A 25395-nucleotide genomic window follows, 5' to 3' on the forward strand; every position below is an offset into this window, starting at 1 on the left:
GAGCTGTCGTTCTGGGAAGGTCAGCAGGAACTACCCCCCAGGACTCTGTTATCTGCCATGCTAACCTTGTTGATTTGTACATATTTGCCAGATGGGGTTGCCTAACGGCAAAAAAAAGATTTTTGTCTTGGTGGAAGCACACGGAACTGCACAGAAATATTTTTGCTGTTCCAGATAGCGGAGCTGTACTTGGTAGCCGCTTTTGCCCCAGGGATCTGGAATAAGAGACCTCAAAGGACTTGACAAAAGCAGTATTTCCTACAGCTCCCGCTTACGCCAATGGGGGGAACGCTGAAGCCAATGTGCGGGGTCTGCATCAGTAATACAGCTCTCGCCTGACTCCCGTTCCCATAACTTTCTGCCGTAATGAGCATTTATGGACTGGGGCATTTAGTTATTTCTCTTCATGAAATTTTCAAATATTTGCAATTGGTTTCCTACAGGCAGGATCTATTTCCTGCGAGATCAGGCCAAGCAAGTATTCTGTCTGGAGATTAATTTCAAAGATGTCATGGATAAACTAGAGTTAATTTTTTCTTCAGGTCCTTGCTCCTAAAACATAGCTAATGTTTTTTTAATAAAAATAAGATGCAGTCTAATAATTCTTGCACATAATTTAATCCCCTTCTGCTGTATTTGTAAAATTACCCATTTCATCTAATACTTGTCAGTTTTACAATTAACACTGGGCGCATTAGCTGTATTTTACGTCTTCATTTTTTTTCTTTAACAAAAAGTGAATTTATTATAAGCAACATGTTTTCAAAATCCTCCCATTAGCCACGGAGCCTGGCATTACACGGTTTCACCTTGCAGCCTTTGGAAGCAGGGGACAGGGTCATTTGCATTTTTATTAAATCATCATTTACACCCTCCCTTTAAACTGTGTTTTAGGCCTTGGGTTGTCCTTGGCCAGCCCTAACGATGGAATGAGACATCATTATCGCTGGTTTGCCAGGGCGCGTAGGTTGGAGGGCTGGAAATGCTGCAGTATTTCAGGGGGCTGCTGTGGGAAGGGTGTTTGATGTTTCTTGTGTTTCCCAAGTGAGTTTGGCCCAGGGAAAGCAACCCTCTGCTTTTGTGCAAGGTGTTGCCAGTGTGGATGCAGCTGCCAGCAAGAGGAAGGACGGGCGGGTTAATAAATTTGGGCCCAATGGCTGTTCAAAACCAGAGCCGAGAAAGCAGCTGGTAATTAACAGACAATTGTCTTCTATTTTATAGTATATGAATATGACTTTGGCATTGTCTGTGACCAATTTAATCTGCTCTTCTTAAGAGGAAAGGGTTGTCTGATCTGAAGAATATTGCTTAGGAGTTTTGGCGTGGAAATAAGCCGCTAAAGGGAAGATGTGCTGTCAACAGAGGATTTTAGGACTCAACTTCTGTGCTGACAAGGGCACATCTGCCCTCTGCTGATACAGCTGGCAAGTTACTGACTGGGTCTCCGACGGGCGTTGCACGTATAGGAATGGGGTTTAGGCAGTGCCTCAGGCTGTGTAGCGGTCTTGGATGTGCGTTACACTACCTGTGTATTTTTGAGATAAATTGACAATGAAATAACTTTTTCCACAACACGGCAGATAAATGTGCCTGTTTCCAATGGAATGGAAAGATCTGGAAAAGTGAAATATTGGAGCAGGTCTTTTTCCTTCAATATCGATAGATTTCTTGTCTTTATCATGGGTTAGGGAAGGACTGAGTCCCTCTGCCAGCTTCTGTGGTGGAGTCAGCTGTGGTTGAAAATCTGTTTTCCTCAGTGATGAAACAATTCTGTCTGGAGGCATGTAGATGTACAAGACAGCTTTTACATGAATAGGCTTAAATTACACCAGTTTATCGCTTGGAGAAATGCAAATTCTGTTCAGCAGTGAAACACAGGGCCATTTGCAGGCAGTCTAAGTATGGAAATCTTCAAATTGTAAAGATAACAAAAAGTAAAATTAGAACAAATATGAAAGGATGTATAAACCAAGCCTCATTAAGTAATTTCCAAAGTGTATTCAGCTAAAATATTGATCTACTCTAATGAAAATTCATTCTCTGCTCTTGAGCAAGCAGCAGAGAAATGAAATACAATATCTTTCATTAGCAACAATCCATAAAATATGCATGTGTATACAAGTGCGTCAGGATTCTTTTTCTTTGTAAGGTGAAGCCACTGTTTATTTTGTTTGATATACAAAGTGGGTCTAACCTATGGGCTAAGCAAATACAGATGATATTTTCCACAAAAATGTAAAATTAAGTAATTATAACTTGAACCTACTTTGGAGTAAGATTAGCACAGGTGCTTCTACCAGACCCAGACTTCATACCCTTCTATTAAAGCAGCCATAAAAATATGGCTAGAAAGGGATGCTGTAAGTGACAGCTGTGTATCATCTCTGCTACGGCTGGTCCCACGTGTCACCTGAGCTGAGCAGGTGACCATGCGCATCCCTTGCAGTGTCTGCAGTCAGTCCCTAGGTCTGTTCCTGCACTTGCAAATTGAAGATGACGACAGTTAACTTTAAACCAGTGGTGTGCCTGTTTCCCACGCTCAAAAATCTCTCGGGGTGTTCAGGCAGCTGTAAATGAGGGAAAACTGAGGAAGAACATGACATTAGATGTAGTATCTTAACATCATGCTTTCCTAATAGAACTTTAGATTTGCATGTGTGTATCTGTATATGGGCTTTTGCTTGTACTCACCACCATAAAGTGAGCTTCAGTTTAATAAAATTGCAGCGTTTATAAATGCAAGGGCTCATATTTCATAGAGTGACATCCCTGAAGAGCTGGGAGGGACTGAGCCAGTGTGATAATGAAAATGTAAATAAGAGGAAATACAATATACGTGATAAAAGGCAAGGGCAGGTGAGGAAGTGACAACCTCCTTTTTTGCCACTTAGGTTACTGCAGTTAATTTATAGGGTGTCAGAGAATGGAAGAAAAAGGTTTAAAAGACCTGATTTAAGAGAAAGCACTGAAAGGAAACAAATACTGATAAAAAATTCTTGGGGGGGGGGGGGGGTGGTGCGGGACGGGACTAGAGTTGGAAATGATCAATTTGTACAGAAGAGCAGTTTGTGTCCTTAGGTCTCCAGCTGCAGGTTCTCCCCTGCTCCCAGCTCTGCGCTATGCCCACTGCGGGCTTTCGCCAGGGAGGGGGGAGGGATGAACAGAAATGTTGCTGAAGGGAAATCTTTGAATATGGGATGACAACTGAGAAAAGTTTAAATGTAAATATCTGATGAACACAAGGGAGGGAATGTTTGATCTGTGAGGCATATTAATGTGAAGTAGTTACTCCTAAAATAAGTTGGTGGGTTTTTTTAAACAGATATTATCATGAAACACCATGGAAGATAGCTCTTTGTTGGCAAGTGATAGACAAAAGGAACTAATAAGTCTTTCTCGTATTTAGTTTCTGCAGTGAGGCTCCAAGAAATGCCCAGGACTGTTCTGTTGCGCTGGGGCATGTTCCCCTGAAGGAACTATTTCTATCATTTTTAGAGGTGTTTACTGGGAAATTGTTGGTCAGGTGTCGTGTCAAGTGCCCTCTTGGCCAGATCTAAAGCTTCACAGTTGTTTTTTGCTAATTTTCAAAATACTTCCCTTGGGAAAGGAAGAGGAAGCAGATGAAAGGATTAACCCACAGGGAACCATCAGGTACTGTTGAAAGGGAGAGATTAATGCTGGTTCTGGAATAGAGAACAGAAGGAAAAAATAGTGTCCCTTTGAAAGGGATGAATTTTTCATAATTTCCTTTCTGTAGTTTATTATAAAGAAAAGAGCCACGTTTCTCAGCATGGGAAATAGAATCAAATCTGCATCAATAATCTGTCTTATTTTTAACACAGAAATAGCTGCCTTGTGGGACCAAAGCTCGTGGAGTGATTGTTGGAAAAACCTATTCTTGCAGGACAAGCTGAAAAAGATTAATTGCACTCTTTTGAAGTAATGGCTCACTGAATGAGGCTAGTATTGTTAAAAGACAATACAACATTATTAAATTACAATGTTTACCACGTAATATGTAATTCAAGAATATTTTAAAAAAATAATTCCAGGACAATAATTTTGGGTTTGCTCATATAAAAGACATCTGGATAAACCAAAAGATTAAGAGTTTTGAGCTGCAGTTGTGTAGATTTTGTTTAAAGCTATTGTGGAGCTATAGAGCAAGTTTTCCATGAGTGAGACCTTTTTCTTTAATTACTTGGTTTTCAGAATACTGATACAAATTCCAGTAAGTGTTTTGGAAAACTGGTTGCTTAAGAAGTATGCAGCAAATAAAATACCCACAAAAAAAAAAAAAATAGTGACATCAAAATGCTTTTGCAAAGAGCATGATTTTTCTCAGCTGGATCTTTCTATGGTAGAAACCATGTGAACAGCCACATTGTAGCAACGTAAATAAAATCAAGTATGAGACTAATCCAACAGGCTGGCTTCCCTCATTAGCCTCACCGTTTACGTGAGGTTGCATAAATTATTTTTTCTTCTCTGTTGAATTATATTATGCAATATAAAGACTAGATGGCCAGTATTTTACACTCATATTTTACATTGACTGAAGTTCTAAATAACTTTAGAGAGACTATCAATAGGAAATGTCAGTGAAAACCTTGGCATGTTTAACTGGTTACAGAGCAGAGGAAGACTCGGAGCCTAACTTGCTTCTATACAGCACACCACAAAATGTATGGCTTCCTGTGGAAAAACAAAACAACTGTCAAGGTCATGTAAACTGCTTATTGCGTTGGGGGACAGCAGGGAAATGCAGGGGAAGGAGTCTGAGGCTACACACATTTTGTAAAGGGTTTTAGGTAACTTATGGTTAACCAAAGGTAAACAGAAAGGTATTTCCTACACAATGTATGGATTAGTGATGAGTCTCCCTTCTAAATGGAATTCCTCTCCTTTTTTCCACGACAAATTCTCCTTTCCTCATTTTAAGGAATTTCTTCCCCATGTTTCTCTCTCTCTACAGCTGCTTCTTCTGCATTCCTTCATTTTGTGATATGTGTTCTCTTTCAAAGAAAATGGCTTTCCCCCCTTATTTTACATTATCTGTTCTTTTTCCTGTAGCAGACGTCCTTTTTCATCTCCTTTCCTCTAACAGGAGCTATAATTTCTAGACTCTTCATATTCCCTTTGTGTGGAGAAGGTGTCTCCTTCAGACCTCTTCTGGCCACTTGCCAGCGTTTAGTAATTTTGTCTGCACCATAAATGGCTGCGATACTCTCCTTCTGTGCCATGCAATTACAGTCTCTTACCTTTATTCCCTTGCCTTGCAAGGGACCTTGAGAACAGTATTTAGGCATGTATTTCCACTGCTCAAGCCTCACAGATGCTGACTGGAACTCCAGATCAGGATGGCTCATCCTGAATTCACCAGTGTTTCAAACTTATTTCTTAATACTGAAACAATGAACCGATGTTAATTAACCATTATCACTAACTTAAGTGTGTCCTCCCTTAATAACCTTCATATATATCTACAGAATTAATTAACTTATGAAAAGATAGCTTTATTCTAGTCTGCTCTTTCACTGAGCCAGTCTGCTCTGAATTCATGCCTTTCTTCTCCTCAGAGTGACTCCGTTTCCTTGCACGCTTGTGAAATCCTTGCCATTCAGCAGGAATCACTGTATTATACTTGAGCCCAATAACCTAAAACATTTTTACGGGGGAAAACTTGTGTGGTTTTGATACTAAGGAGAGCGTTAGCTTTGATGCCAAGCAAATTTTGGATGTAGATGGGATTTTCATGTCAGCTGAAACTTGCATCTGGTCCTTAAAGTTTAAAGAACCTTAAATTGATGTACACTAAGCGTCTGTATATATTTGGGCTTTACCTACACTGCTGGGGAAATGAGCTTGACAGGCAAAACTATGCATCAGAAAACAGGTGAGATTACAGTTTTACAGGATATGATACGTCTCCAGTATTTTTCTTCCTTGTGGGAGAATGATCTCTTGAACATAATGAACCTAAGTATTTTTTTTATTGCTTATCTGGTTCCCAAAAAAATCCATGCAGATCCAGGCTGGATTTATTCCAGATTCAGCAACTATGGGCATTATTTGAATTTCTCTTAGGATTAAAATGACCTTTACTGTCTCTGGAGCAAGCTTTTTGGTTAGCACACAGAAGAGTTTCCCCTCACTGTTTACCCTCAGGATAATGTGATTGTCTAATATGCTTAAGCATGTCTGCTCTCTCACTTGTATTTGCACAGCTTTTTTTAAAGCTAGTACTTTGAAAGGCCTATTCCTCCATGCCGTTTCAATATTTAGATAAGAAATACCTGGTGTTGCCTTTTGGAGCAAAGTATCTGTTGCCTGCCCTTTTGTTCTCACTGCCCGTTTTGGCTTTGTGAATGGGGGTGCTAATTGGCAGCCCAGTAAGAAATGTGAGCTATTCCTGTACTCATACGGCTTTTATTTTGCTTTCAAGAGTTGAAAACAGTTATACGGATCAGTTCTGTTGGTGGTTTCTTTTTTGTCTACTGCTCTTGAAATCCGGTCTGCCCTATCCATCATGTTAATAGAGCAAAGGTAACAACTAAAATAAATATTTTCCTGTCTTTTCTTTCAGATAAAATTGAAGATGAGTTAGAAATGACTACAGTGTGCCATAGACCCGAAGGACTGGAACAGCTTGAAGCACAAACCAATTTCACTAAAAGAGAACTTCAAGTGCTTTACAGAGGATTTAAAAATGTAAGAACAATACAGTAGTGAACCAAGTCTAGTACGTACGTCCCCACCAGCCTCAACTGCTCAGCTGCATTTTGTATTATTCCCCTGCTAAACATTAAGACTTTTGTGCTAGATCTCCCTTACCATAGCAAACTGAGCACAATCTGCCTCTCCATCTAATATTTATGACACTGTAATCTGCCTAAAACTGGGCTTGGACGAATATTTAGCACGTAATATTCTCGTTAAATTTGTTCTCCAAATGTCAGTAAGCACACTGCAATTTCCTTAACTGTGCCTGCACTTCAAGATAATTTTTATGATTACTTATTTAATTCTTGCTGTCAGTTCCTCATGTTCAAATATGAGCAGTACTGTTTGCTTGTGATTAGCTGTCCAGGAAGGGGGTTTTGGTTTTGGGTTTTTTTTTTTTTTTTATCCTTTCTCTAGCTGGAGAAATCTTGCTCTTGTAGTAGCATGTTACTAGAGCACATTAGGACTATAAGGTAAGGAATAAGGCTGGAGTGGCAGGAGCCAAAAAGAAATCAAAAGTAAATGGGTTATCAAGACTGAGGAGATGAGAGAGGCTATAGATTAGGCGAAAGCGGGCAGCATGCCAGCTGGCATGACTGTGTGCACAGAACAGCACCGTGCTCGTCTCTGTGAACCACCGCTCCTGCCAGATTCTCCCTGGTAGCAGGGAGCGTGCGGCTCCATGAGCCTCGGCTTCTAGGTCACCCGCTGCTGCCTCACAGGGACTCATCATAATAAATAGAAATGGGGAGTTTTTAGGCTACATGGAGCAGATGTTTTATGGACCTTTAAGAATGAATACTCGTTACATGGTTGCCTGAGGGTCTGGATTTAGTCACCCAGGTGGTTCATGCCAGCTGATGATTTTTATGGTGATTAATAGATCAGTATCGAGCTAGCTTAATAAACACAGTGTGGTTTTTAAGTTGTCTTGCAGGACAGCTCCAGCATTTCAGCTACTCTCACAGTGAAATGCTGAAAATTCTTGGAAAGAGAAAGTCAAGTCTATTGGGTAAAAACTTGCCAAAAAGAAGCTGAGGTAACTTAAATACAGGCAATGTTGAGAGAAACCTGCTGGACATCGAGAAGGGCCTTTCTTTTTAACAGATTCTTGAAATGTGGTTGAATCACATCTCCAGTGTATACTTGACTTCTCCAAGGAGTCTGGTGGTTTTATCTTTTATTTCACCGCTCACCTAAGCGGGCTAAGGCATGGCTCAGCTTTCTGTATTTTTCTGTTTGTTGCACATGTTGTATTTGTACAGCCTCTGCTGCAGGTAGGAGGCTATTTCATGTGTGAAGTTTTCTAATTACTGAAGACTGATACTCTGAAACCTCTTCGTGCTTTGGGCAATCGGCAAGAAATCATATGGCTTTTGAGACAGAGCTTGACAGGTTAATGTACAGTATAATATGACATGACTGCCTACAGTGGGAGACTAAACTCAGAGTTCTTAACCGCTGTATTTTGCTAAGATCTCTGAAACGCCTTCTGTATTGCTGTGTTTGGTGGGAATCCTGTGTGGGAGAGCACCACTCCATGCTGAGAGGAGGAGCTGGCAGTGCCAGCAGCTACAAAGGAAAACAGAGAGGCAGCCTTGCAGCGCTCTCAGCAGATAGGAGAGAGCCCCGTGCCCCTCCCGGCTGTGCTACTGCTTTGCCGTACAGAGGCGTTACCTCCCAGGGCAAGAATGATAAACAAGTGCATTAACTTGTGACCTAAACCCTTTCCTAAGACCTTACTGAAGGTCTTGGTATTAATTGGCAGCGCTGGCAAGATCTTGGTTTGTATCAGGTTGTTAGGACAAAGCAGTCTGTTTTCCTTCAGCTGCTTTCAATGCAGTATGGGGGAAACTTTAATATCTAAGGTTTAAATTGAAATGAAAGGGCATCTTTAGCATTTGTAGCCTGTAAATCGTGGTTTCAATGGGATGAGTAATTATGCACAGCAGGCAAACTGACTCAGCTGTTACCATATTTGCTATTGTACCGAACCGTCTGCTTTTGGGGATGATGTTACAGTGCCATCTGGAGATTCAAAATCCCTGTGGGAATAGAGTCATGTTCCTCTCTCTGGCTTGTGCTTACTGCTTGCTCTCAGCGATTGCACAGGTCCTGTTTAATCATCAGGCAACACCTGGATAATCACAGAGCCATTTGCAGGCACTTGTAATGGGCACAGGGAGAACAAGGCCTCGCTCAGCCCAACTGCAGTCACAGCAGCTGAGGGTTCAGTGTTCACAAACATGGATGGTGTTTGCCCGAAGGCAGTTCAACGCAGCCTGCAGTAGCCTACAGACTTGTGCCTTGGCTGACCAGGTCCCTAATTCTCAGTACTTTTATTCCTGCTCTTTTGTCATCTCCGAAATCTGTTTCCCCCCTCCCTCCAAACCTTCCCAGTCTCTTCCCAGTGTGTCCCTGGTCAGGTCTGGCTTTTCTGCACCAGACTGATGGAGGCTTCCACCAAATTCAGATCCTTTGCCGCTCCAGGGAAGCAGAGCACGCTCCCCAGGACAGTGTCCTTGCAGCCTGGCCAAATGTCCCCTCTCTCTTTGCCTTCAGTGTTCTTTTCCAGTTGTGAAAGGGTGCCATCTTCCAACATCTCTTGATGCCAGGACCAAAAGTTGACTTTTATCTTAGCAGTTTACTCTGTCCCCGAGGCGCATTCTGCGTTATGTGGAATAGTCTATTTTGCACTTTGGAGTTAGCTGCTGTAAGGCTGGAGCCAGTTTAACGCAAGGTATTTGGCCTGATTGCTTTGGCTGTGGTTCTGCAAAAGCAAGGTAACAGAGATGGCAACAGCCAGCAGAACCGCTGGTGGATCTTGCTTGAGTTTAGCTTAACAAAATAAAATGTGATACTTTCTGTCTATAATATATCAGGAGGGAGAATTGTTTGAGCTGAAAGGCAATACTGGCCCAGGAACAAAATGGCTGTGAATAAGCATAGGCTGGAATTGGAAATTTTCCACTCTCCAGAGGGAGTAGAGTTTGGAGAAAAGTGATGGAATGGGAGAGAGGAGAACAAGAAACTATTTTTAAGATTAAAATTGGTAAATTGATGACTTGTGAAGTGACCAACAACGATCGAGGTTTGAGCTCAGTAATTCAATACTTTCCATTTAGACCATGTTTCTAATGACTTCTGTTCTTTGGAATTGCATGCGTGGATTTAAAAGGATTGGGATTTTTATGGGACTTTTTGCTCAGTTCAGGAGGTTCTCTGCTGTTGGGGGAAATGGATGTTAGCACCAAGGGAAAATTTTGTAATACTGTATCAGAAAAAGCTGAGGGGCTGTTGGAGACATTCTTACCTTGCTTTAGTGTGAATATTTTAGCAAATCTGTAATGGAGTGTAGTATGAGATGTAATAATCTGTAACAAATCAGGGGGTTGGAGACTAAAGCATGAGCAAGGAGTAAATTTTCTGATACTTTAATAATCCCCAAAATATCTCCAAACTGGGAGAACATACCAAGAGCAACAAAATACCTGGGATGTGTGAATGCAAATCTGGATTGTGGATCCTGAAGGAGAATATGTTAGAGTCTGTCTGTGGTCAGTTAATTTAATACCTCTAGTTTAGCAAACTGTGACAGCCCCCTCCCCCCCCAAGTACCCCTTTCCATGTGCTGGACGAGTTAGCTGAGAATAGTTGATGGGCAGGTTATTTTAGCCCCACTTCAGCTCTGCTGCTGATACATCCTTGCCGGCATTGCACATATTTGAAGGCAGTCAATTAAGTTAATTTCTGATTCCAGCAGAAGAAGGAACAGCAAGTACAACTTCTGTTTGAGTTCTTTTTTTTTTTAATGTGGATATAGCTATTTTACGGTTTAGTATTTTAAAAGAAGCCTGAGGGTCGATTCAAAAGCACGACTCATGCTGCCAATGCTCGATAGTTAGCTTTTTGAAATGAGTGGTTGTTTCTGTGCTTGACAACAATACAAAAAATGTTCACTGTCCTTGTCAGACGTTTTAAAAGAATTCATAGGTTAAAGAACTGAGAGCTGTTTACCTGAAATCTAACCCTCTGCCATCGAAGGAAGCCCTTATGAATGTTATGGAGAAGGACTGTGCTTTTTCATACTGCCAAGAAATTTTTCTTAAATGAGTAAACCTTTGTTATTGTCAGTGGAATTTAAACTGATGGTAAGCTTACCTGCTCCTTTTCACAAGAGAGATTTCTTTTGAGTCAGCTGTATTAAGTTGTACTGTAGCACTAATGAGGCCTCTTGAGCATTATTTGACTCTTATAAAAACAAAATTGTGATCAATTAAGTGCAAATGAATTGGTACTAGCATATGTGTCTGAAAGCAATCCAGTTATACAGAGCTAAACAGGCTGATCAATGTCAGTGCCGCCTCTCCCCAGCACTCCTGGAGGTTTGATGCAAACTTTCATTTGGCTTCCAGGTGGAGCATCAGAAGCAATAAAGATCATGTGGAAATTCAGAAAATTTAATCAGGCACAATGGCCAAAACTGCTACAGGAGACCTTGCCTCTGTAAGAAGAGTGCCTGCAGCAGCAGCCTCTCCTCTGTGCCTGCCCTTCACAGAATTAAACTCCGTTCTCAGGATTGGTAGTGGTGGTCTGGGGCTCTTAGTAAACAGGGGCTATTAATATAATGTGGAAGAGGTCCAAGGGGTTCTGCAGTTGTGGAAAGTATAGAGAAAATAATTATCAGTACCTACATTTATAAACTGTCTTTAAGCATGTGAAGTGATCGTTCTCAGTGAATATAATAGTTGTATTTATCAAGATGAGAGAAAGAAATACATTTTTGCTAAATGTATTTGGCCAGTAGCGCTATGCTGGAAAGGATGGTTAGGTGCTCTGCTAGGCTTGGTTTTAGAAAGAATGACAATTTGGTCAAATACCGTGAAGTTCTGCCAAGACCCACAGTGGGTCTTGGAGCAGCAGCACTCAGGGACCAAGGAGAAAATTTCTACCCAAAGAATGGCTGTTGATAGGGTACGTGGTCTGATCTAGGATTAAAAGATACCATAAATAAATATCAGGTTATTTATTTAACATACATTAGATTATAAGCTTTGGAAAACATGAACTTTGGGAGAATAATCTGATAGTAGCTATTACCTTTGTTAATTATTCTTCTTTTAATGATTTCTAGCTTATTAGAAGTGGCACGAACTGATGAAAAGTGACCCCTTGTCCTGGTTTGAGGACACCATGACACCGCTTTTTTCAAGACAAAGAAACTTAGAAGTGGCTGTTTTATTAGGAGATTTGGAACGTTTTGAGGGTACTCATCTAAACAGGAATTCTACTGTAGAGAATCAGAAAGTTTTGTTAGTTTTTGTCTGTAAATGGGAAACCAAGTCTGGTCCTGCAGCCACTGGCTTTAGATAGTCCTTTTGGTCTTTTCATCCACTTGCTGCAGAACAAGCCCTGAACACTAACACTGGGGAAGGGGTGGCCCCAGCAAGGTCAAGACCACAGTTTCAGGTTTGGAGTTTATTTGGGACACTTAAACGTAACCAGTAGAAGGACAGACATTAGGACATGAAGACAGACTAAAAGATATCAGGGATTTTTAAGCAACAAATTATCCTTTACTTGGGTTAAATCTCTCCCAAATCACTGATGTTTTACTACACAAATAGTGGGTAGAAGACGGCAGGATTTTTGCTGCATTGGAGGAAGGTACTCGGATTTAATAACCCTAATTTGAATAGTGAGCAGGTATATGATTAAGGAGGTGCCACCAATGTCACCTGAAGTACCCATCGTGGCTCTCCTTCTGTAACTTGAACAGAATAAAGTGATTTCTCTTGTTCATTTTGTCCTTTTCTGTGGTTAGTGAATACGCATCAGCAGCAGGTGATGCTGGCAGATCAGAAGCTTAGAAAAAAAGTCTTTTTACCTTTATAGACTTTTCATGGTGGAAGAATTTCTTGTCAAAGTCCTTTTTGTTCTTAAAAGGTATCTAAAGAACTCATCAATAAATAAGTCATAGGCTTGAATCTTTCTCCAGCTTTCTGTGTCACCAGTTCAAAGGGATTTTCTTAGACTTCCTAAGGTTACTCATCTCAAATTCAACAACCTGTAATGCTACCAGAATACCAGAATAAGCATTTGTCTGTCTTGGATCTGCAGAGTGGGGTATAACACACAGCGAGTGTATGCACCTATGGCAGCTCCAAGCTGCTGGTAGTGAGTAACCACAGCAATACTGGTGTCTGCCCTGCTTTGCAAACCTACCTAGGGCCATGACACGCACTCCCAAGCCTGCTCTGTAATGAAGTCCAGGCCAAGCACAGAATTATAGGGACATTAGGGGGGTTTCCACCCCAAGAGCATCATGTGGTGTAGTATGCATATTCCAGGTAGTGTAATGTGGCAGTAGTGTGTTAGGATGTAAAAGCTGTGCAGCTCTGTGCTCTTTCAACGCATTTCTGTTCATCCCCAATCTTGCTCGTGCTGCCACACCACCTCACTCTGCACAGGGCATGGCCCTCATTAGATGCATTAGCACAGAAGGCTGAACTCTTAAATGAATTTCCATTACTTTAGAAGGTATCTTGAACGTGGTGTGCTGTCCTGGACTGCAGTCTTAAAAAGGGTACAGTGGAAATGGAAAGATGCAGAGAAGGAATGATCAAAGGATGCTCAATGCCTTCCATGTCTCTCAGGGTGGGATGCTTCAGCCTGGAAAAGAGATAACAAAGGGCAAATCTACAAAATCCCAAGTGGCAGGTAGAAAAAGGTTTGGGATCAACTGCTTGCTCTCTCATTTTATACAGGAATTCAGGGCCACTGTGCAAGGCAGTAGGAGTCAGGTTCCAAAAATGGAAAATTTGTGATTCCTTGTGCAAAAGGTTATAGATCTGTGAAACTTGTTGCTGAAGGTCCTGTATTAAAATGGGACAGCAATGATAGTGTGACATAGAAAGAGGAAAGTATGGAGTGAGTATGTTGCCAGTAACTGATGAACTTCCTTGATCCCAAATCTGGCCTTCAGCTTAGTTGTAAGTAGCAAACCAAGATACACACAGCTGTTTTGTGAGAGATTCTCAGTTAATCTACTCTGATAATCCGTCTTCAAAATGTCCTACCAGGAGCGGCAGTGCTCTTGCTCCCTCTTCTCTCTGTGTGACACACTGCCTCAGGTGAGGCTGAGGGCTTTGAATTGCTGGGAATGGTGTCAAATGCCTGCAGCAGGGGACAGACCCACGGTGTCTCTGCCAGTCGGTATTTCTGAGCACAGGAGAAAGCTGAATTTTCTGTATCTATAATTCTGTGCTCTGAGAAAAAGGATCAGTGCCATGGTTATGTTATTGTTTTACTCTGGTTTAGGTTTCAAAATTGGTTGATAGGCAAATCTGTGAGGAAGAGCGTTGTCAACTGGGAAATATTCTATGTAATTGAAAACTTCACGTAGTCAGATGGCAGTGCCCGAGGCGTCTTCTGATATGCGAGCATGTAACAGCACTGAGCTGTTGGGGGGGTGGTAAAGCACCATAGTTAAGCTAAACTTGCTCTTGAATTTTACTTAAAGTGTTCAAATAATTTAAGTTTATAAAAAGAGTTGAGAATAAGGAAACAAGATTCACAAAATGGAGACAGTTCGTATGCCGGTTTTCACCCATATCTTCCATTGCCTGTGGTCTGCATCCTGCTGGGGAAGATCTGAGGACCTCAGTTTGGTAGTCACTTACAGGGTAAAGCACCTGGGGGCTCAGCTCCTCGTGGCTGCCACATCTGCCTTTTCATGGATGCTAGCCACACTCTGCAGACGTGCCCAGGGAGCACCTCCCACCCCAAACTGCCATAATGGCTTGGATTTTGCTCGGCTGTAGCAGAGCAAGTGTGAGCCCACCAGGCAGGGGATCCCCTTTTCCTTTCCTGAATGCCGGTTAGTAGGTCAGGAAGTTCTGGGCAGAAGATCTGCCACCCTCTTCCTAAAGGTTTGCCCTTATTTGAAGCAGCCAAAAGTGAAACGAAATCCCTTACATTCTAGTACAAGAGCTTAAAAATAAAATAACCACACAGGTTGCCAGGTTAGAAAACTTGCAAGGGAACAGTCTGGCTTCTCAGAAGTTTACAGAAGATTGATCGGATAAACAGGTTAAAAAACAATCTAATCTTTTTCAGCCTAATACTAATGCTTGTTTGTAAGGATTTGCGAGTATAGTATGTACCGTTAGCCTCCGTGGAGCTGGTGTCAGGTATCTGGCTACAGTCTTCTGCTCAGGATTAATGAATTCATGTATGTGGAGGCATTGGATGGGGCAGTGTTAGCTGGTAGTAACATTATGTGTAATTATTAGATGAAAGTTTCGTATGACAAAAGACAACTGCCTTTCTAGGTCATCCTATAAAACAGGGATTAAACACTGCTGAAAACACTGTTAAAAATGTTAATAATGGTGAACCAAGTCTATGAGATACTTAAGATGAAATTGCAGTCTGAATTATTTTAATTTCTTCAGCTGCACAGCCTGTGCATCCAGAGCACTGTGAGAACAGGAATTTGATTTGTTTAATTGCTCTCTTTGGGCTTGTAGAGTTTTCCAAACGAACCTTTACAGAGCTGGGTTTTTTTTCTTGATTTTTCTTTTTTGGTTTTCCAACAGGAATGTCCTAGTGGGGTTGTTAATGAAGAAACATTCAAACAGATCTATGCACAGTTTTTTCCTCATGGAGGTAAGCCGTAGTACTTTGCGTCTGCCGGGTTTATTGAAGCATGCCTTAACATTCATTACTGCCAGCTGGCTGCAAAACTACTTCAGATAATGTAAGAAATGTAAAATGAGCTTAAGCTTTGCAGGATCTTTAACAGAAACACAGACAGCAAGATAATAAAATTAAGTTAAGCCCTTTGAGCAGTCTTTTCACTAGAATATAAACAAACCCACGTTAACGATTGTCCCTAGTTGTCAGCTCGTGATTCTCTGGTAAATAGTGCGCTAGTCTGAGATAGCAACTGGCGATTGATGCTTTTTCCTGTACTGACTCTCTGGATGGCAGGAAGCTAAATCACTTCCCTTCAGTGTGCCATACTTCCCTGCTGTTGGAGTGCTGTGCATGTCATATCTAGCACAGAAGATTCCCAGACTTCATGTTGGCCTGCAAATTAATCAAAAACTCCCTAAAATTCTTAAAGCAGTTCTTAGTTGATGTGTGCTGCCTGAAATGATCATTTTTGGTGTTTGTGTGACTACTTAAGACACGGTCACATCATGTTTTGGAATATATAAAGTAGTCTATTAAAGCCCTCAAATAATGTGTGTTCTTGCCTTTTAAAAACATCAAGAATCTATATGTTCTTCTAACTGTGGGCATACTGTTCTCAACTTGAAATCAATGAGTCATGGGTTTAAGTGGCCTTTTGGTAAAAGATGCAGTATTTGAGGCTTTCTGAATATATTCCACTTCAGTAGTTGCAGAATACACTCACTGTGGAATGATGACTGAAGTTTCTGCAAGAGTGTGTGTGTGTGTGTGTGTGCGAGCATGTGCGTTTAATTTAGTTTAGGAAGGTCACTAACAGGTGGTTTCACAAATAAATGTCAAGATAAAACATGTTATGTTTATGTTTTACAATGCATGTGACATCAAAGATATACACTTATAAAAAGTTCACATTAAATCTCAGTATGGACTTGACAATTTTCTATTGTTGTTGCTTTTGTTTCAGTTGTAAAAATCATAGAATAGTTTGAGTTGGAAGGGCCCTTTAAAGGTCAGCTACTCCAACCCCCCTGCAATAAGCAGGGACACCTTCCCAATCATTCAAATAAATTTTTTGACAGATACACAAAAAATTAAGTATTCTTAATCTTAATTTATTTCTGGATATTTGTTTGTTTGTTTGTTTTCAACCTAAGTTCCAGTAAGTCCAAAGAACTCCAGTTACCTTAAGTAACTGCATTAACTCCTTTAAGTGACACAACTCAGGTGACTCCTTCCTTCCCGTGTGTGGAAAAACAACCAGGCACAGAAACTTCATTTTTCATGGATAGATAACTTTTTTCTCCTCTACTGAAGTTGACAGAGATTTGCTTTTTCTTTTTTTTGTGTGTGTGTCCCCCATTCCCTTGAAATGTGGTTCTCCCTTAGTTAATGATGATGGTAGTACAACCATGCTTAATAATAAATCAGTTTAACAGCACATGTGATTTAATATTTTATGCTGTTTTCTTTCACTAAGTTTACAGACTGTTTGTCTAACTTAGCATCATAAATTGTGAGATTTCAGATTCCTCAGAGATTTTTTTTTTTCACTTGTATGGCTCTGTACAAATAAACTTGTACATTCCAGAGGTAGTAAAGTATCTCTGAATCATAAAAACTTTGTGTAGTGTCATCCCAGGCTCGTGATATTTTTGTTACGCAGGACTCCTGTTCTTGACAGGTTTTCATTTTTGCTAATCATCAAATGATACTAATGATCTAGTACTTCTGAATGTATATCATACACTATTGAAACGAGACCTCTAATTTAATATTTTTAGTTAATTCTTTAGCTTAGCTTAATAGGAGGTTTTTTTGTAGGAATGTCCCACAAATAATTCTATGGTTTTCTTCTGAAGTTATTTTATTTCATAATCCTTCTCATAAAAAGGTAGTAGCTAGTTTTTTTTCCCCTGAAGTCCAGTGTACTCAATCCTTATGGATGACAGTGACGTAAGTATTTGATTTTCCTACACTTCCCTGGATTTGAATAAAGGGGAAATATTTAATTATTTCATAGAAATCAGAGTAAAAAGATGCTGGGTCTTTCCACCTGACTGCCTGCCTAGCACAGGGCACCAGGCTTCACCTCAATACCCATACATTGAGTATGAACACTCAGGCTAGACTAATGCTGTGTGCTAGAGGTAAAGAATAGGAGACAAATAAGTGCATGGCTGCTAGAATAGCAATGAAATAATTCAGTGAATTTAATGTCAGTTGCTCCCATCATGAAAAGCTGGGCTCTGGTAATGCAGAGAGCAGCATGAGTTGCCCCCAGAGCAGAGAACAGGCCAATGAAGGGCTTAAGGTCATACACCTATTTGATTTTTTTATTTTTTTTTTCCCCCCCCCTGTATACTGTTACTGATTTTCCCAGTTAACAGCCATCCTTCACATGGCCATAGAAACTGTTCTCAATAGAAAAGATTTTTTTAAAACCAGGGGTTTAAGATTCAAAGGGACAAAAATATGCCTCAGATGAGATTGCTCTTTAACAGTCATGGGCCAAACGCATGTCTTTGGAACTAGACCCTTCTGAGGTTGAACAGTCCCTGGGGATCTCTGCTGTATCTCACACAAAGCAAAAAGGTGGAAGATGTTGCAATCACTCTCTAGTGCTTTTGCTGCATTTGCCACCAGAGCTAATGCTCCATTTGCCCCAGAGACACTCTTGGGATTTTTATCCACTCCCCCCCCCTCCCTTCTTTCAAGTGCAACCCCATAATCCAGTTCCTTTCTACTGCAATAAAAGCTTTTACATTTTAAGGCTGTTTTAGGGGTGTGGGGAGTGTGCAAGTCCGTGTTAACATTTACTAGTTCATAGAATATCTGGCAGTGCTACAAGGTTGGGTTTTATACAAAAGGAAAATAAGGTCATGAGTTGCTTAAAGCCATTAATGTGTAATGAACTGTTGTACCAATTGGTGCCCTTTGTGTTTTTCAGATGCTAGCATGTACGCACATTATCTCTTTAATGCGTTTGACACCGCACAAAATGGCTCAGTGAAGTTTGAGGTAATTGTTTTGCATCCTCCTTTGATGCCTCTTTCTCAGTTTTGTGGTTTTAAGATTCTCCATCCACTCTTCATTGTAAACTAGTAGGACTTGTTGGGTTATGGGTTAGAGGTTTCAGTCTAAAATCAGTTTGTTTTAAATTCTGGTTCACTTTACTTTATGCAGATGCATTTGCATGTTTCCTTTCACTAAAGAAACATATGGGTTGTGTTAGTCAATACCACAGGGAAAAAGGGCAGAGATTTATGTAGCAGAGAGGAGAGATTGAAGACAGTTCCATATGAAAAGAGACCAGGGATTTGCATGTCAAAGAAAAGTTGGTGTATTGTGCATCTTCTGCAGTCATCATGCATTGCAGGGTTATGTATGTATGTTCCTGAACTGTGGGTTTTTTTAAACTTCTTTGATATATTGAAGAAGCATCTCAGGTGCTTTGTTCCTAGGGAAACAAAATCCACCCTTTAACTAAAAGGCGTGTTGCTGTGGTTGCAAATAGCCATCCTTCAAGCTCACACACATAACTGTAGGAATGTAGCAAAGGGATATGTTAAGTCATAGAACTGTGGAGGATGAACTTCATAGTTTTGAAGACAGTTTGCTAAAACTAGAAATCATAGCCAGTCTTGCCTTTTCTGTCAAATGGCTGAGAACTCGTAATTTCCAGGTAAGGCTGAGAAATTAATTCATTTATCAAATGAAAAACGGGAATGTTGTGATATGTATGTATGTGTGTATGTAGCAGCTACTCAGTAGTAATAGGCTTCCAGAAACCTAAACAGACTGAGACATGGGAAAATGCTTAGATAAGTATTAAAAAAGAGAAAAGTGCTGAGCTTTCCTTCCTGGCAAACCTGTCTCTTTAGTAGTTGTCAAACATAAGCATTTTGTCCCTCTTTTTGTATTGTTCAGCAAATTCAAATTCCTCTGAGTCTTGGGAAAAAGGAGCACAGGTTTCTAAGAGTAATGCACTGCCCCATGCAGAACTAATGGAGATAACATAGAAAGGACTAAGTACATTAAATGAGGTATCAAGAACTGCATAGCTCTGTTAGCTTGAAGCTCTGCCTGTACCAATAAATCCCTGTAGTGATACTACTTACAGTGCCTGAGCCATTGTGCAACATAAACAATAATGCAAAGTTATTAGACTGAATAACTTTACAGTAAACAAAAAATCCACTTAAAATATGTCCCAGACTGAGTAATTAGTGGTGGGAATCGCATCTGGTCAAGTCTGACAGTTTTTGCCAGAGATCAAAACCTGAGGAGCCCTGTGTTAGAGGAATTTGGGATCTCTCCATCTCTCTCAAGGTGGGCACATAAAAAATGCTGGATTTTCCTCCTCCTTCACTAGCACCCAAGATTTGTGGGTAAGAAAGCATCACATTCTACTGCTGGAGTTAGTCCTGCTGTGTTTAACCAGGTAGTGGAAGTCTGAGTGACTCCTTGCAGCAGACCTTTTCTAGGAGGCGAATGGCCTCTGGAGCATCTGGCAGTGCTCTTAAAAACTAGACATGTATTTTGCCATGCTTATGTTCGTGCAGTATTTAGAGTTCGGAGCATGATAAACTTGGATGGGTAGCAAGGAAGGTGTCCCATCTTCTGGCCTTGAGCATACTGTGCTGCTCCTGGCAAGTCCGAGGAGCCGAAGCAGCCAATGTCCTACCGACTTTAGGATCCAGGTCTGGCTATCTTGGACTGGATCTGCTCTTAGTCGTGTGCTATTTTCACACACCCCACCCCAGGACTTAGGGGAGTTTAAGGCTGCAGCACCCATTAGGTCTTTCTGCGTTCCAGCCTTGCTAAGCTGCCTAACCCATATCATAAGCTCGGTCCTTACAGTGGCTGCCGCTGAGTACTTAAGGACTTTTCTGATTTTCCTGGTTACCTCATACACATTTATTAGTGTGACAGTACTCAGATCATGTTAGCGGATGCTATGTCCATTAAGTTCAGTCAGAGAGGACACGTTTTTGGAAAAGTCAGAAGAGATTGATAACCATATGCTCTATCCTAAAAAGAGAAGTCTTGACTGGCATTATATAAAGAAGATGACTTAGAAAAGGAAGTGATGAAAATTAACATTTGTCTCTCTGCCTTAAACCAGGATTTTGTGATGGCATTGTCCATTCTCTTGCGGGGAACTGTTCATGAAAAGCTAAGATGGACGTTTAATCTGTATGACATAAATAAGGATGGCTATATAAACAAGGAGGTAAGGCTGTTTCTGACAAATGTGGTCTATTTCTGAAGGGAACCAACTGGTTTCTGTTGCAGACCACAATTAATTTTACATGTAGGTAATTAAATGCAAATCAGACTGGACTTGAGCATTTATCTGTGTCTAAGTAAAGTACACAGTGATCTTATATTGCATGGTTTTGTAGACATATTTTCCAATATTACAGTGCTTTTAATGGATTGCTTTAGCCAGGAGCAAAATCCTAGTTACAGCTATGAGCCACATAACCCTTGCAAAGGGGAGGGTGACGGTGACAATAGCTACTCGGTGACTGAGTCACGAGGGGTTTGTGGCTGCACTGGGAGGTATGGTGTAGGCTCACCTGAAGCACTGCAAGATCCCAGCACAACTCCCAAATCCTGCATTATCATATGGTTTTATCTTCCTATCTGCTATTGCTTGTTCCCTTAGTGGGAAAACTTGGGTTTTGAGCATGGTAACCTGAATATTTTGTAAATGCATCTTTGTCTATCTTCTCAAAACTATTGTGCATGTCTGGAGGTTACTGCTACTGGTCATGGAGTTGTGTGGCAGTTTGTGCAAGGTGTGAAGAAGGGCTGGGTTCCCAGTGTCTGCCATGAAGGTCCCTGGCCCTGGAGGAGCTCTGGGACAAGGTCAGTGCTGCAGTGCTCAGGACCGAGCATGCCACTTGCAGCCCAGCACCATTCTCGGCAGCTGCCGTGTCAGAGCACAAGTCCTGTGATGCTGCCTGGCCGGAGGAGGGACATGAGTGCTGCAGGCCCCTCCAACGTGGCTGTGGCAAAGTCTTGGCACAGTCAGAAAGAAGCACTTGGGTTTTAGAGATGAACTTCTATATGGCGATACGTCTGTCTGTGTCTTCATGCACATGTATAAGCATTGTCTGTGCTGTTTTGTAATGGGAGGAGGAGGATGAAGAAAAGGGTAGTAAAAGAAAGAAATGTGCTATCATTTCTATTAATTTCCTTTTTGTGTTTGTGCTGGCATGCCGCTACTGCAGGAAATGATGGATATCGTAAAGGCAATTTATGATATGATGGGAAAGTACACGTATCCAGTGCTCAAGGAAGATGCTCCGAGGCAGCATGTAGAAGTATTCTTCCAGGTACTTGATTTTTGGTGTTTTTCTTAACACTTGAGCTGTGCACTGATATACTTTAAGGTTAGGCCCAAGTTCAATCCTATGCCTCACTATATATTCCAAAATAAACCCTAGCAGCTATTCAGCCTACCACTAGAGTGTCTGCTGATTTCCTGACTCCAAGGTATCCCATTTGTCTCTTAGCCTGACCCTTTGCACTTGGATGTGTGACACCTAGCAAGTCTGAAGTCTTTGCATGTGTTGCAGCCTTTCTGTGCTGCTTCTCTCAACTGCCCATAAAGAGAGATAGAAGTGTGGGTGCTGGTTGGTGAGGCAGTGAATAAATACACAGTGTAATAAGGGCAGCAAATGCTGTGTATGTCAAGGAAGGAATATTGTAGGTGACCTCAAAAGTTGTCCAAATACCAGAGTAAACAAGTTCTTAACAGTTGGCAAATGTATCCAATGATACTGAGTCTATAATCTAAGCTCGTGAAGTCCCCTAGGTTTATTCAGGTTGCATCAAATAAGATATTATAACTGTAGTGTTACCTATGGAAATAACTTTTTTTTAATATATTTTATTTTGCAGAAAATGGATAAAAACAAAGATGGTGTTGTAACTTTAGACGAGTTTATTGAATCGTGTCAGGAGGTAAGGACAAAATTATAACTGTAATGAAAGGTCTAGCACACGCCACAGCATTTGCTTTCCCTCTGGACAAACTCCATTTGAAACAAGATGCTGCTTAGGATCCCAGGTTTCCTTTGCTTTGTGAAAAAGCCAGCTTCAAGATTGAGTTTCTGGTGGTGCTCTGAGAAGTCTGTGACTGAATTAGGGACGTAGGGTCAGGCAAATCATGGAAGAGGGCCTCTTCATTTCCAGTGCTGGTGACCAGTGCTTTTATTTTCCTGAGTGAACTGCAGTCTGCAGTACCTGATTCTGTAGACAAGCAGATAACTCTAGAGAAAGCTCATAATGATCTTAACCTTCCTTAGTGTTTTTGTTGTGGTTTGGTTTTGTTTTATTTTGGTTTTTTTTAAGAGACTGATATTGTCTCTGTGTGCTACCCCTGGATGTCATTAGCAGGTACCACAGTGCTGGAACTGTCCAGAGCCGAAGGTCTCTAAAATCTTGTAGTTATAGCACTGACTTACAAACCCAGTTGATTTTTTTCATGTTCAAACATTAAAAGCAAATGCTGTCATCATAGATTTTTTTTTTTTTTTCCTGTTTTGGAAATAAGCTCCCTCTTGCAATTTCCGTTCATTAGGTTGGCTGTAATAAATATTTGCTGGTATTTTTAGCACTGGCCCAAAGACAAGCATCTGCATTTACATGCAGTTGGCCAAATGTCTGTTGTCTTAGACTGTAATTGTAATTTCTAATATTTAATCAGTACAGTAATGACCTATCTGTTTTAGTAAGTTGACAGAGGTGCAAATAATTGCATACCAGCCCTCCTGTGTATTTTACTTTCCCTGGAAAAACCTTTCCTGTTCTGCAGTCAGACAGCTGTTCTGTACCTGAGCAATGGGAAGATGCTCACTGTGGAGGGCTAGGCTGGCTTCCCGTGGTTTCTGTGTTAAATCTGGCTCTGGCAACATCCAGATTACTTCTCAGTCAGGGACTTCAGGCAGCAAAATCCTTGTTGGCAGATGCATAATGCAAGAGTAATTTTTTTCGGTCACTTCATTCTTGGTCCCTCCTGATTGTTTAGCTTATTTTTGGCCTTGTCTTTAATTTGATCATTTGTGTTGTGTATTATTCTTCGCATTCATAATTTCCCTTCAGGCTGGATGCGTGTGTGTGTGTGTCTCAGCTTTACTTTACTTCTAACTATTAGAGTGCGTTCAATGCTCTGCCCTAGGTTGGGTTTGGTTCCTTCTGTTGACAGACTTGCTGTGCAGTCTGATGCACTGTGGTTCCCTGGCAGATAAGTGTGAGCCCTGCAACACTAAGATGTCCTGTTTTTTTTTTTTCTTTATGGAAAGCAAACCGAAATGCACTATAGTGCTTACCTCTGCTCTGCCGTTTCTGAGAGTGTGACTCATGGGCAGTGAACTCCTGGCATTGCTTTGGAGAGGGTGATTGGTTTCCCATGCAAGGTCATACCTTGTACTGGTACCCACCAAACTGTGTTAGAAGTGAGATAGATGATGCAGTCTCAAAATAAGATAAAGGAATGAGATGCAATAGATCTCTTAAGTTGCTCAATGTGGAAAATTATTTTCACATTACAGGCAGTTATTCTAACTTTTGGAATAATTGAATTCCTGGGGGGGGAGGGAGGTGGTGCAAAAATCATCATTATGTTTTTGAATATTACTCTCGTTATTACCTTGAAGTACAATTTCAAGACTTCATGAGAGACAATCTGGGATTTCCCTTGTGTGTCTCCAACTTTCTCATTTGGATCTAGGAACCTCAGAGATGCTGAGGTTGCATATATTTTGGGTTTGAGCTGGTTGTATTTCTGGGGTCAAGTGGTCCTTCAAGGCAGCATGCTTATCAGTTCAAAAGCTGCAATTTCATTTGGACTTTTGAAGCATATTAGCTAAATGCGTACTTGCATATTCAGGATCAATGAAATGATCAATTGAAGCCTGAGGGTTCGTTACAGCACCAGCTCAATGCTGGTGTCTGGTTTTCTTCAGTAAAGCACATCCCACGCTGAATGTCAAGCTTGTGAGAAGATCCTGTGCTTGCATACCTGAAACCAAGGTGCCAAAGTAAGAGACGGCTGCTTTGCTGAAACAGGACCTGGTCGTTGAATCAATTCCAGCTCATGAGGATGAAAAGCATTATGAAAGCAAGGCTGTTGCCTGCAGGAGCAGCTGCAGAGCCCCTCCTGTGCCATGCAAAGTTACGAGTCATGATTGTCAGTGCTGGTTTCATGAAAATGTCTTCTCATTGCTTTCAGGATGACAATATCATGCGATCATTACAGCTCTTTGAGAACGTCATGTAACCATGTCTGGTGAGTGCTGGAGGAGTCAGAGACTCTGTGTTACAAAGACCTCCTTTCTGAGTGAAAGCTTTTTACAACTCAGCCATGTTCAGTGTGTGAGGATTTTGTATGACATCTCCAACCAAATGGCAACCGAATGCAACAGATCCCACCTCTTCTCCCCAAGAGATGCCGGTGGACCTTTGTTTCGTTTTGGAAGCATGTGAATATTTTAATAAAACCTGACAAGAGAGAACTGCTGCTCGAAGTTCAATGAGTAATATACAGCATTGTTTGCTAGGCTCAAGTCCTGCTTTTAATCTAGCAAGCTTGATTACATATGATAGCTCATGTCGATAGCTTACTCAGCCATCTATTGTAAGTGAAAAGCTCAGTCTATACTGCCATACGGCAAAATGTTTTATGAATGCCTTGCCGTTAATCTGCTTTGACAAAAGTCGAATCTACCAGGGCAGTCTGTGAAAAATGAACAGTAAATGTACCTAGGACATTTAAGCAGACAGCCTATGTAGCCAATATCCCCATTTCTGCAGAGATCCTGCTTTTCCTCTCACATGCACTGGTGCCACCACGCTGTTTATTGGGGTTTTTCCTGAACACATTAACTAGAGGATCTTCACGCCAGGGTGAGCCAGGAAGGAGCAAAAGACGTGTTGCACATATAAATTTCAAACTACAGA

The 25395-nt window shown here is 41.1% G+C and overlaps 1 protein-coding gene across 5 annotated transcripts in view; it reads left to right on the forward strand.

Annotated features, from left to right (window-relative positions):
- Nucleotides 1–24715, forward strand: part of KCNIP1 (potassium voltage-gated channel interacting protein 1) — a gene marked incomplete at both ends in the record, with an annotated part of 450645 nt that extends 425930 nt beyond the window's left edge. For all 5 annotated transcript variants that reach the window (XM_082489965.1, XM_082489966.1, XM_082489967.1 and 2 more), the window contains 7 exons: nt 6587–6711; nt 15324–15393; nt 18371–18441; nt 20549–20656; nt 21663–21767; nt 22336–22398; nt 24668–24715. In XM_082489965.1, coding sequence (XP_082346091.1) covers nt 6587–6711; nt 15324–15393; nt 18371–18441; nt 20549–20656; nt 21663–21767; nt 22336–22398; nt 24668–24715 — 590 coding nt within the window. The remainder of the gene's footprint in view (nt 1–6586; nt 6712–15323; nt 15394–18370; nt 18442–20548; nt 20657–21662; nt 21768–22335; nt 22399–24667) is intronic.
- Nucleotides 24716–25395: the final 680 nt, after the last annotated feature.

This window comes from Vanellus vanellus (assembly GCF_965231255.1).
Source record: "Vanellus vanellus genome assembly, chromosome: 13".
In the NCBI taxonomy this organism is placed as follows: Eukaryota; Metazoa; Chordata; class Aves; order Charadriiformes; family Charadriidae; genus Vanellus; species Vanellus vanellus.